This window comes from Rissa tridactyla, chromosome 1 (genome assembly GCF_028500815.1).
Source record: "Rissa tridactyla isolate bRisTri1 chromosome 1, bRisTri1.patW.cur.20221130, whole genome shotgun sequence".
In the NCBI taxonomy this organism is placed as follows: domain Eukaryota; kingdom Metazoa; phylum Chordata; class Aves; order Charadriiformes; family Laridae; genus Rissa; species Rissa tridactyla.
Window position 1 is genome coordinate 135,171,108 of NC_071466.1, and position 14,278 is coordinate 135,185,385.

The 14,278-nt window shown below is 39.9% G+C and overlaps 1 protein-coding gene across 2 annotated transcripts in view; it reads right to left on the bottom strand.

Moving 5' to 3' along the window:
• The window catches only part of SULT4A1 (sulfotransferase family 4A member 1), a 31,247-nt gene that overhangs the window by 11,711 nt on the left and 5,258 nt on the right, over positions 1 to 14,278 (bottom strand). For both annotated transcript variants that reach the window (XR_008463487.1, XM_054183659.1), the window contains exon 2: positions 1,218 to 1,348. Coding sequence is in view for 1 of the 2 variants with exons in the window: in XM_054183659.1 (XP_054039634.1) it covers positions 1,218 to 1,348 (131 nt within the window). In the remaining variant the exon portion in view is untranslated. The remainder of the gene's footprint in view (positions 1 to 1,217; positions 1,349 to 14,278) is intronic.

The window sequence follows — 14,278 nt, forward strand, 5'->3', positions numbered from 1 at the left end:
TTTTTGTTGTTCCCCCCCTTCTGTTTTCAAAGTACTTCCCTTTGTAGGACCTTCTCAAGAAGAGAGTGTCATGGTTGATGTTTCCTAGTATCAAACTAACTTTGTTCCCAGTGATGCTTACAATAAAATTCCTTGGAAAAGATTAGAAGCGCTGAAAACCCTACCCATAACTTCTTCAATTCAAAATTTTACTCTCGCAATTTATTTTATCCTCAGAATTATACTCAAACAATTAAAAGATTTATCTGAGTGTGTGAACATCATTCAAACAGAGTATTTTTCTGTAATTTGAGACAAAATCGTCTTATGACACAAATCATCTTCCAGTAGTTAAAAACTGCGTAAATCTTTATTGGATCAAGTTGCTAGCACATAGTACAGATAACAATGTGTAATCTCAAACTAAACCTCTCACTATTGGCACCACTTATTTGCACCAAGGTAGCACTGAGATCTCATCGGACTAGGCATCTCACAGATGAAAAAGAAAAGCAACCTCTGACCAGCAAACGCTCTCAGCCTAAAGTAGGCTGATACTGCAGTTGTCATGGACTAGAAGCAGCTTGAACCCATCTGTGCCAGCCTCAGCTACCTCAATTCAACAGGCACTGCAACTGTCCTAGGATGGAGCCCAGTAATTTGCCTAATCATTCCAAGACACGCCTGTTACAGCAATGACAAGATCACAATTATATGCCATGCCGCTAGTCTCCAAGCGATTCTTAAATAGTGTGGAAGTCATTTCACACAGAATATTCTAAACTCCTCAAACTACACCTACAGAGTCTGTAGATCCACAGATCCTGGGTCTCTAAGGATTTACACGTGTAAATCCAGACTTGTGGGCCTGCAGATCCATAGGCCTCTTTATTTGTAGTTCCTCTGTGGCAAATTGAGGAAAGGGATCAAAGCAAATTTTCCTCAATTGGGCAGCTTCTGTTTACATAAGTAAGGGAGACCTGGAACTTTTATTCAGGAAACCCATTGCGAGGATATTGAGGACACGGAGAAACATCTCCTAAAGCATTAAACAGGGTATAATAAAGCTTAATAAAAGCAATTTTAAAGTAACCTAATAATACTCGGAACCATTCCAACAAACTGAGCAAGTCCAGTGATGAAAAGGACAAGGACAACGGATGAAATGAAGTGATAAACATGGAACCGAGGACAAAGATACCGTAATGCTGAGTGAGTTTCTTTGCAATAAATTGTACCTTGATGATGTCCAGACCAGGCTGAGGGTACTCTAGGACTGGAAGTTGTTCATCTATATTCATTAGTCCAATCTCATCTGGATCAGCGCCCTGACTCACTAGATACACCACTTCCTGTAGCAAGCCTGTGCCTGCATAAACCAAACAATGAAAGAGAACACATTGCATTACAGTTCTTATCTAAACAGAAGCATACAAAGGGAGACCTAGACATAGAAATAATGATAATTTTTGTCCTTAATAGTCTGCTCTGAGCTAAGTCTGTAACTATTGTTTTAACGTAGTTAAAAAAAAAAGCTCCCTTAGTTTTATTTTAAACGCATGAAGATCTCCTTTCACGTAAAAGACCTGAGATTTTTCTTCAGTAATAATTTAAATGTTTCTGTCTCCCACTCGTTTTACCTGTGAATTGGAAAGCACTGAAAAAAAGTTTTTCCACTGTGAATGCTAGCTAGGCAAATACTACTATTTCCATTTTAGAAATGAAAAAATGAGGCAGACAGAGATCATCCAAGTTCACTAAATGCATTAGCAGCCATACTGGGAAACTGCCAGTGTCCTCTATTCTAAATTGTAGGCAATTCTACTGTTATGCAATGATTTCAGAGTCTATTTATACCTCCACGTTATGGACTGGATAAACCACTGAACGCATCAATGCATAGCGAGTTAGTCATAAGCTTTAGAGGCCCCAATTACATCTCTCTCTCCAGTTCAAGGACATTTACAAAGCAACTATTACATATTATAGCCTTAATGACTGCACTTTGGAAAATTAATAGGTATTCCAAGTAGATGTTTGAACAGGGAAACTATTTCAAATTACTTTACCTTCAGGCAGGTAGGAAGCCCGCAAAACAGGCAAACAAACATTCAGAGATACTTGACAGAGGCTTACGAAGAGAAAGGTACAGGCTTTTGGTGAGATGGAGGAACGGCATGAGGAGAGATCAAAGTGAGCTAGCAGGGAAGGCACCCCACAGTTCAGATGACAAGTCGCACAGGCATGGGGTATCCTGGCTACTGCAACAGATTGACCAATTATTTACGAGTTGTAAAAACTAAGGGAAAATGAGACCAGGATTTATTCTGTCTCTCATGTTGCCTAAAGAAACAAGTAGTTGTTCCAGAACTTTTTAGAAAGCAAAAGTCTGCTCAACATCCCATGTCCTTGGAAAGATAAGCAGCAAACTGAGATCATGCCTTTCATTCATGTTTTAACTTGAAAATAACTTAAAAGTTGCAAGTAACTTGTATCAGTCACCAGTTAATTCATGTTAACTATCATGATTGTACACATCAACAGACACATTTTGTACAAATTCTGTATGTTGTTCCAACACTAGGAAAAACAGTGAATCATTATTCAGGATTTTTTTTTTAATCTGAGCTAGGAAGGTATTTTAGAGGCTGGTTAGAGTGAACACAGTCTGGATACAACATAAAAGAACACACATCTTCAGGAACTGCTTTGGAGAGCAAGTACTTTAGGATTCCTCTGTTTCCTGACTGATTGGTGAGTAAATTAAAATGGCTTGTAAAAAAAGAAACTTTTACATTACCATCACCCACAGAGACAGCTGTCACAGACAATACACGTTTGCCCTTAAGGCTGTTCACTCTGCATTTTTAAGTCCAAGCATAGATTTTATACATTAAAATTAACATACATACGGTACTTCAGTATCAGTCCTTGTGACTCTGAATGAGCACAACCCTTGTTTCGCATTAAATATTTATTCTGACAGGAGACACCCTAGTTCTCCATAATTTATTTCTGTATTTCCAATTCCGCCTGCAAAGAAAAATGCTATTATGGCAACCTTGTTCCATGAAAGGAAAAGGAAAAAGTGCACGGGGATAAACAACACCACCAGGACATTCTAATTTTGTTACTCAGCTGCTCTCTAGGCAAAAAGAATCTATCTCCATTGTGCCTCTGAATACAAAAGGGTGAGAGTGTTGAGACAGATCTACGCTGAAACTTCAGGAGAGCAGCATGTTCCCTACCAGGTCTCCACAAAGTCCACCAAATAAGTAGGAGGTGAGGGCCAGGAAGCACAGCCCCCATGGCCTTACCTAGTTCTGCTCAGACCCATGGCTATGCGCTAGACTCAGCTTGATTGCTAGCAGATCCATGGAGCACTGCAGAGATAGAAAATGACATATTAATGTAGGAGGCATGGGGAAGAAGGGTTCCAATTCAGAAGGAAGTGGGCCTTTGGAAGCTTGGAAGTCTTCATCTAAATGTGCTTCCACCAAAACCAGCAATTCATTAGAGTACTGCTGGACACATGGCAGGTACACAGGCCAGAAAATTAAAAATCTCCATCAAGTACAGGTTCTTTAAAACAGCGCTTTATATCTGTGAACCTCAGTGCTAATTATTAGAATGGACATAAGCAAATTACTGTAGTTATGTATGTAGTGCTGCACATATTCCAGCACCCTATTCCAATTCACACAGCAAGCAGTATTTCTGCAATGTCTCTTCTACAAAGGGGAGGTTTGCAAGCTGACAGTTTAGATGTCTGGCTTCTGGCCATCCAGCAGATTAGAATTTCTCCTCCCTACACCTGCAGTAGGACCACTGATCCTGAATTCTCCCACCCATGATCTCTGTACTAGTTTTCGCATTTTGTCACCCACTATATTAGCCTGATTTTCTTCCATATTAACACTCAAGTTACTCTGCTTAGGATTTTCAGGGTCTTAATGCAAATGAAAACTAGAGATTTAACTTCTGAGGGAACTGTGACTTTTAAACTTGTCACCCTTAATCAATTATCATTTATGCCACACACATATTCCGAAAAGCCCCATATATAAAATTACCATCAACCTGATCTGTTTAAAAAAAACCCAAACAAACAACTAAAACACCACATGCTTATTTTTTTTTAAATAAAAAAATAGCTAAAAGCCTTTATCTATCTATATATAACCTCCTCAAATCTCTATTAGGATTAAAAACAACTCAAGTTAAATTGCAGATAGCAGAGCTGAATGTTCTTTTGGTTTAGAAATGATGGTTTAACCTAGCAATAGACAAATAGCAGTCCAAATTCCAGACCTAGCTGCTAGGGCAAGATTTCCTAGCCCTTGGGAACACCAGCTGGCTGGAAAGCCAAACAAACTGGGGTACTGTACCTATGCATGTGATCAGAGGCTTAAAACTAGACTGGAGCTAGCAGAATTTATTAAATTTACCACTGTGGGAGGTGAATGTGAGTCTTCTGCTGTAGCCCCCAATTTGAACCAACTGACTTAACCTGATGTCTGCGGAGATGTGCAAGAACCAACATTTTATGGGTGGAAGCTAGAGTAAATTGCTGAAACTGAGATTTTCAAAGGAGATTATGGGAATAACCTCTGATAATCCCCATCTATCACAAAATCTGGCCACATCTAAATGCCACAGAAACTTTCTTAGTAAAAGGGACAATGATGATACTTGTCGGAGAGAAGAAAAAAAATGAAGGAAGCTACAGAAAAAAAAAGGTGCAGAACTTACCTTTATACTCCCTAGATTTCTGGCCTGGCTGCCAATAACCATTTATTGTTGCTTGAGGGTTACTCACTTTTCAAGTGAAATTAAAGGATTAGGTCATAAAGTGGAAAATATAGCACATATGCATATGAAGCAAAGGTTTTTCTTGGAGACAATCACTGGATCTTGAGCATCTCTAGTATTTTATGTCATTTTCTCCTTGTGTTGCTGAATACATGTGCACGTACATGCATGCCTCACTTGGGATGGTACACAGAGCAAACAATCACTGACAAAGAGGATTAATCTGTCAGCCTTTGGGCATAAGGCAGGAGATGCAACATTCATAAGTACCCAGCAATTCTACTGTTCCTTCTTCCAACTGCAGTAGATCCACATTTTATCCTGGAGGAAGACTGCTGGCCCTGCTACCTCCAAGGTCACATTGCCAAAACAGATGAGGAATTTATTTATGTTTATCCATTTCCAACTAAAATGGAGCTTCAATGCACTGTACCTGAGAAATGTTCTCCCCTGACAAGTTCTTCTGTTATGTCAATACAACGCCTCAGGAGAAAACAGAGTGTTCCAGTTTATCACACAATATCTGGAAAGAGACGGGATGGGAAACAGCTGTGATAAGCTACTGCCAGAATTTGCAGGTTTTTAGGAGAGCCTTTCAAATTATCTGTGAACCTGCATTTCTACTCTGCATAGCAGCATGTACAAAAGCAGCCCAGTCACAGCAGTTTGGAAGTGTGCTAGTTGGGCTGCGCTGTCTTTTTCTGTGATGCCTAATGATGCACAGAAATCAGGACTCATTAAAAATCCTATCACACCAACAGCAGCCCCTATTGATGACTGGGAACTCTTCACTTGTACCCCTTTTTCATAGCCAATGCTTCAGCAACAATAGCAAAGTCAGTTCATGGCCATACTGTATCTGTTTATCAGTAAGTGTAACTGCTGCTGCAGCAGCCAGACAGCAGAACAAGACAGCCAAAACTTTGAAACACCACAGCTACTCCTTTCTGCTTCTATGCATTAGATGCCTTTTGACATCAAATTTAGTCTCTGTAGGAAGGAGAAACATCCTTTAGTGCAGCGGTTTTCTGGCTCCCCTCACTACTTTCTGGCCACTGGCACACTCCCATGCAGTTACTGAACTGCACAGATTTGTTCAAAGGGAAGTGGCAGATATAAAACCATAAAATTTCCTGTGAAATTTTGCTTCCCTACATGGCTTCTAATATAGTTTATTTCCATTGTCTCCCCTCTGTATCAGCTAACATGGGACAAACCTGGAGCTTAAGGATGCAAAGGTCTTTGGTATAGTCCTTTTATTTGCCCCTTGTTTGGAAACCACATGAAAAAAAAAAAAGAAATACTAATGTTTGTATTAACAGTCTTCTATCACTCCCAATTAGTTGCACTTGGTTTGATCTACCAATGCTTGATCAAGTTTCACCTAATACAATGCAATGGACCCATTATGACTTAGATTTTTTTTATAGCACTGATAGAGGTAAGTACTCATTAAAAATGAGGGCTGCTAAAGTTGTCAGATTGGCCTAGCAAGTGCTGTAAAGCGCTTCTCCACGTAGTTCTAATTGCCTGCAAGCTCACTGCCCTTTCACCAATTTCAGTATATATCTGCAGGTAAGTATGACAGATTCATCTTCACCCTACGATAGTGGAGGGAAAATTAGATTTTTCCATTAGAAGAAAACAATTTCCAAGCCATAAAAAGATCTCTTAAACTCTGTATGTTCAAGTTCTCCTACATCTTGGAATTCCAACTGGCTTAAGGTTAGGGATTTTCATTATCAATTAGGGTTTTAATAATAAAAATCATGTATATACTTTGATAGCGTATTTTTCCCATTCTTCTGTTCCTAGATGAGACTCAGGATTCAGAAAGAAGGCTGAAATTGTGATGTTACATTGCCAATATTTTTGACTGACCAATTAAATATGCATTAGAGGGCACGATTTTCAGCAAGAACTGAATACTCATCCTTGTAAGATTAATATTCCTTTTACATGGCCTAAATGCCCCTAAGGTCAATAGCGACCTGTCAAGGGACTCTGTGGAACATGAGGAAACTGAATCCAGATCTTCTGAAATTGATGGTAACAGCTTAAATAAGATTGGATTTAAAACAACTGATAACTGCATGATTTCCAGTAACATTCAGTAAGCAGAGTCTTGGATTTTTAGACTTATTAAATCAGTTTATTTTTCCACTTGAAGCTCCTGGCTTTTCAAACAAAACCAACAAGCTAAGTTCTGTTCGTCTTTCACTAAACTTATATCAGAGAATGCAGACATGGGTCCATTAGGTCCAAGTTGTGTTTCCAATGTGTTTCACCAGAGGCTGTAAACGGCAAACTATGAAAACTGTATTCTATTTAGGACTAAAGTGTACTTTCTGTTTGGTAAAAAAGCTGTCACTGAACTGTTTACATACATTTATTATCCACAGAATTATTGCTATTATGTAAACAGTATCCTAAATCACTGCTTTAATGAACTGATTACAAAACAGCGTTATTTTCAGCTAATGCATTAGTACTATTTTTGAAAAATGGCCTGAGTCCTAATTCTCCCTTACATTAGCACAGTAACTACTTGACAGAGGACAGGATGAAAAGTGTAGAATGTACCACAGTGCATCTCAGACCAGGCACTGACTATTGAGGCATCTGCACTTCCATACAGCAAGGCGGGTGATGCAGTGTGTTGCACACCTAACACCAACAGAAGCAGTTTGGAGAAAAAGGCCTACTGACACTTTTGGGCATGCTGGATCCTAAAGCTGGAGCGACACTAGTAAATAAAACACACCAGGGCCTGTTCTCAGGGAGGACACATGGGACAGCCGAACCCACATCCACACCGATCGATTTCCCAAAACAAGGCAGCCTCATCCACAGCCTCCTGGGAACAGTCTCTGGCTCCAGCTACCTCCTACACTATGCTGAGGAATGCACTGTCTCGGGGAGAGCAAAGCTGTCAGGGAATGTGCTAGCAAGGAAATCACACGGATGACAGCCTGTGGGAGCCTCTGTCTGGTGTACTAGTTTACTAGTGTAGCCATGGTGAAGCAGATAACTGGATTGTCTATGATGCCTACTTTAGACTTTATGAGACCAAAAGAAAAATAGCTCAGGAGTCACATACACATTGCATCTAACCCATGGCTACCCCAATCTGTCCCAGCAGGCACAAGGCAAAGGCCTCTTGTTGAGGACAGCTGAGGCAAAAAGTGTTTGCTTTCTATGCCTCTTAATAAGCCACAATATCTTCATATGCACCACAGCAAGGACAGGTAAGTAGTATACAAACAGCTCTAAGAACTATGAGTCAGGTCCACAGATTGCTCAAAACCTAGGGATTGAAAACAACAAGCCACGAGTTTGTCGTTATTTGCCTTCTGATTGATGAGTCATGATTTGTGTCTTCATGCTTGTCTCTACATCCATCATTTCATCATATCTAGGTGTCCCAGATTTTTTTAGAGGTCCTTCACTGACAGCTGATATTGGCTGGTAACTGATATTTCTTGGTACCAGACATTCAAAGTGGAAAGTATTTTACTCTTCTCTTTAAGCCTTAGCTGGGCTAGTAAAATATGCCCATGTCTATGGATGCTCATCATGTCTGCACCAGATGCCACCACCAATGGAGCAGTTTGTGTGTAGTTACTCGAATTCACTTAAAATTAAATCAGCCAAATTAGCTTAAGGAGTTTCTATTTTTGGTATCAGCTCACCTAGTAAATTTTGACTGGGACAAACTAGAATGCATCCACTCAAAATACTCTGCGTGTGGTTCTTTAAGAGAAATGAAAAACAGCAGGCTAAGGACGCTAACAACCTGCACTAGTGCAGATCCTTTTAAAAGAAGACATCAACCCATACCCTTAGATTATTTCTCTCTTTCAATTTCTAGTCACCAAACATGCTCCCATGGTACAAGACAGCACGACAGCTATCATGCTAAAACAAAAAGAAAAAAATGTATAGTGTAACATGTCAGGAACACGAAAAGATAACAGATAAACTTGCTTGCTCCCTTACCAACTCTCTGACAGAATGACATCCCTTTTCACCTTTACCACACTTATTCAAGGTTCACTGGGTCAACTCAGTATATTCAGTTGTTATCTTCTTTCCCCAGGCTCCTCCCTCGGACGGGCATCCTCAAGACCCAATTCAGAGACACCATGCCTTGCATGACAATAGGGCAAACACATAGGATCATGCAGTCACACCAAAGGGCTGGCCAACAGGACAGTAATTCACAGGCGAAGAGTACTTTTATTGGTTAATATATGCTACAGGGTAGATTCTGTATCAAACACCTGAAAAATGTCTGACAAACTTTGGCCATGTAAACTAACAACGGTACCTCCTCACAGCAATGGGCAAAAGGTGTATTAGCAAATTTTCAAACCTCACCTCCTCTCTAGAGCATACATAAGAAGGTTCACACCCTTACCCTAATCTTACCTCAATTACATACTTCCTTCCTGCTTCCTCTGGCAGACCTATTCTCCCGACCTTTTAGAGTCCATATCAAAAACACGCCCAAATTGCATCACACATTACCCCAGCAGGAGCTTACTTCATCTCCAATAGAAAGTCCCCCCACTGTGTCTAATTTCCCTTCATTTTCATACCGGTGACACAACACTGTACCAAGGATAGCAATGCAGAGAAGAACTTTGCTGTAATCACAAGCTTTTTTTTTTTTTAAATCACTCTCAAGGACTCCATTATGTTGAAGAAAAGTGCACAATGACCCTTAGCGCCACTGATTTCTAGGACAACTATATCACTTTCTGTGTTCTGTTCTACAGAGTCGTAATATGGTCTGTGGCTAAACTCAGAGACTTGTAGAGAGCTCTGATGATTGAAATAGGATGAGAAAGCAGGAGACAACAGGGCACCTGTATTAGAAACCTGTGTTGAGGCAGTTCTCATACCCTTTGCTGTGAACATGTTCCTCTCCCCATATGGTAAGCCTGTTTCAGAGGATGTCTGTCACTACTCAAAATGCAATGCTATGCCCCAGTTTCAATCCCTTCCAGGAAAATTGTCAGGCAAAACCTGCCTACACGTTAATGTGCATTTGCATATATTAGGTGGTTAAATTGCAAGAAGGCAGCACACAAATAGTATAATGCAAAATAACTGCAGTTAACAGTTATGCATGATGAAAAAAAGCAGCATATTTTTGTTTCAGAATTTCAAGAAACACTCTTTACCCTCTATCCATGAAACTACGCAGCCTGTTTAGTCAGCTATTGGTTGTCTTGGTTGTCTAAGATCAGGGAGTAAAGCATTTTGTTTCAAACAGAATCCCCTTCAAATTATAGCTGCCCTAAACAAAAACAGTCTTTGCAAGGTACCTGCGCCACGACTCATATTTAGCACACAGTCATTCCCTCTGCCAGCTGAATTGCAGTTTTAAGCAAACTACAGTCATTTCTACTCTATTTCTGTTGTGGCTCTTCAGAATTAGAAATGGAAATAGATCTAATTGGGAGTATAAAAGGCAATCGGCCAATCTATATCATCATGAGTTTTCTCAGTATTGCAGCAAAATCCTTGAAGAGAACATGCTATTTCTGATAGAAAGCTCTGGTGATCCAACAGAAGCACTGACATTGATCATTATTCATGTGCACTTCAGCTATGTATGGACAGAGCAATCCAATTTTAGCAATGCCTGTAGCTGTTCTGTGTTACTTGGGTAACCCTGATCAGCAGCAAACAGGCTTTTAACTGGATGGTTAACAGTTTATGATTGCCTTGCACTGCAAACAGCCAACATACTGCCAAATCTGGGCTGCTGCACGTATAGTCAGTGTGTGTCTTCTGAACAGGATTCCCATCTCACCTGCTTCACGCTTGTCTCATTTTGTTGGCTTAGATGAATTTATTACTCATGCAGTGAATGCAGTGAAGGGCTAATTCAGCACCATTATCTATATTTCATATGGTGATCTAATGTCGTTATACACCATCTAGAACTTGCAGCCTTATAAGGGATGATGGCCTTTACATCCTGCACTATAAAAAGCAGGTGGGTTAAAGCATGTGAAATCAGCTTGCATTTTTTAAATTAAAGATGGATTTTGGCCTTTACTGACAAAAATCCCTCCTCAGTTGCTTCTGCAGTGCTCTTCCTTTTACTTTTTATCCTTTATTATCTCAGTCACTGCCTCAGACTTGACTAGCTAAACCTCCCCTACGCACTTTCAGCTCCGTGATACGCTTCCTTCCTAACACTCCTCAGTACCCCTTCACTCCCCTCACAGTGGCTTTCCTACGCCTACAGCCCAGTTTCGCTGAGATGTTATAATGATGGATTGTTTCCTCTGCCATGCTGTTTTGTCGGCACGCACCCACAGCAAAACACTTCTCTTGCTTCTGAATCTGCAGTGTATTACAGGATTAACACATGACATAAGTGGTTTCTTTCTTTTGTAAGAGTCTGTAAAAGACTTTGTTATACAGAACCATGATTATTTCAGCTCTTGTGCCCCACCTTCCTGGATTCTCCAAGGTGTTGCAGAAACCCTGAACAGGGTCAAAGTAATAAGATGCCGGGTTCTTCACTTGATTAATCCTCTGTTCATTGCTCCCTCCCACTGAGGGGACAAACACATTCCTACATACCAGCATTACTATGTACTCAGCTTTAATATCTAGATGCTTAATTCAATTTGAACCATAATTTGCTAGTTTCTCTATAAAAATATAGATGGTAAGTGACACCCTTTGTCCAAGAGAATGCCTTGGCATTATACATGAAAAATTCTGGTAAAGAAATACATCCACATGCCTCCAGTGGAAAATGTAGACAACAAGATTACATGATTTACCTAAGGTCACAGAATCTCTAGCCAAAAAGTCCTATCACATGCCCAGCGTACCAAACCTTGCATCACTTCTAAAGCAGCACTGATGGGACAATACAGGGGGTAGTTCCTTTCCCTGAGCATAGTGTGAATGAATCCCTACCGTACCTAACAAGAAAAAAGTCTTCATTTAATAAAAGACTGCATAATAAGAATGAAAAATGATGTGTGCTTAATCTAATTCAAGCGTTTTGCTTGCTTTCATTAATATCTTCACTATGAAGGATGAACATTAACATGAAATGAGAAAGACTGGCTGTTGCGTTTGGCTGATTTACATAATTTTCTAATTCTTCACTCTTTGAGGTTGTTATCATCTAAACCAGACAACAGTGATTTCATATGTCCAGAATACACTTTTTACACAGGGTAAAAGATTTTTTCTTTTTTTTTTTTTTCCCCTTGAGCCTGCTTTCAAAAAGCAAGTTGCTTGAGTTTTGCACTGCTTCACAGCAGGGAAGCAATTATGCTACATTTGCAAAAGACCTAGTGAAACCTATTAGGTAGCTGGAGAATTCTTTCTCTTTTGAACCATTGTTCTGTCTCTAGTAACATCTCTTCACTGGTTTGATAAAAGGCTCATGAGAGAAACACCGCTAGCTAGATAACAAAAACAAGCTTTCCTGAACAACAGGTTTTTCTTCGCCACCTTTATTACCTGTTTGAGATACATAAGGACCTATTCAATTCTACTTCCACTGAAATGGACTCAAATGCATCAGTGGCAAACTTAACATTGTCTTCCGTTACTTATTATTTGACGCTTTTATTTATCATTTCTTTGCCTACCAGTATTTAAGACTGAGTCAATACCAGAAGGTATTTTGAGCTACACATAAATAAAACAAAAGATAGATCCATTTCAAAAGGACTTACAAAATACAGGAACCCAGTGGCCTTAACCCCTACAAACACTTGTCCACAGGTGTTACTTTCTGCACCTGAGTGGTCCTCAGTGGAGTGCGTTTAAGCAGCAGAGTATTTACTCTTCTAATTGGTAGAAGGAACATGACTTCTGTCACCAACAGCATGAAATCAGCTTCAAATATGGACCCCGTACACCAGTCCTTAAAAGGACATCACACAAAGCATACCTCCATCACCCAATGCAGTTTGCTGTTCCCTTTCTGTTTGTGTAAGAAGTCCATTCTTTCTGGCCAGCTGGTATAAGAACTGATGCACATTATCACACTAAAACAGAACGATACCTGAGCTTCATAAATTACTTAAGATAAACAAACCAAGTAACTGCAATATTATTGTAAAAGAGAAAAAGTTAAATACCATATTCAGTTTTAAAGACATTAACTAACTTGTTCATCCACGTTCGTGAAACTAACAGAGGTTTCCTATCTTTCCAGGTCACAGGGAAGAGCTTGTAAGCGTGCACAGAATTGCCTCAAAAAACAGAGGTCAAAGGAAAAGAATCCCAAATGTATTTGGTGTAAAAATTTCTAGATTTTTAAGAGAACCTCATGATTTCTTGAGGCATGCCTCTGGGCCAGTAACATTTGCATTCATTCTTTAAATGAAAATGTATTAAGCTCAAGCCACCAAAATCCTGCAGAAAGAACAGGACTATAAATCCAGAATAGCAGAATCTAGCTCTTTTGCAACTGCAAAACTGTTGTTAAAAAATAATACCAACCAAACTCTTGGGAGGAGTTCCATATGAGAACACTGGAAATTAAGGCAAGTCAAGTAATTTAACACACAAACATTCAAGTGGATGCTCATGTTCCCTGAGGAGCCTTAGTTACAATGGATAAGGCCATCTCAGACTTGCCATTACAGGGGCAAACCTCTGCAATCCACCACAGCTGACTCACATCACTGTGTCTGACAGCCCAGAAACTCCCACAGCTTGGGCACATCCTTGTTCAACCTTTCAGCCTGATTCTCCTCTCATGTATGACTGCACAAATCAGGACTGACTGTCAGCAGTGTTGGACCTATGCTTATCTGGGTAGGTGGGAAGAATCGAATTCCTTGTGCTCAGGCTTACCAGTCTGTCACATCATGTAGAGGCTAGTGGTACATGTTAGCCAGTTAGGCAGCAAACCAGGGCACCGAAAAAGTACAACTTACCAAGCCATAACTGGGGTATGCCAACAGGGAGGTAACAGAGGACACAGGCACAGTGATTCCCTGACATAATAATTAATGTAGCTCTGTGCAGACCTTTCACCTACTCACTGATCGCTACAGCAGGTAGTTGCAAATATGTCAGCTGGTGGGTTGGATGACCACAGACTGCTGGATGATCTTGCAAGCATAGGTCATGTGTAGCCACGTAATCTTAGTCAAGCAATAATACTCTTTATATTGAATAATAAGGGTATTATTGTGCAGTACAATAATGCTTAAAGAACCAGAAATCAACCTTGCCGGTAAATACAACATCCCTGCCAAGACAATTTTATAGTCTGAAGAAAAAGTGAAGTATAGGATTGCACAAGACAAACAAAGCAAGATTTCACACAAGGGATAGTCATTTGGCACATTTTCTTTGTGATATATTTCTTAAATCAAGACATTTTGCCAATATGTTTTTATAACATGGTCCCACAGACAACCAAGACCGACTGGAAGGTTGAGGGGAAGAAGTCAGAGGGAAGAAATCCTTTAATCATTTTCAC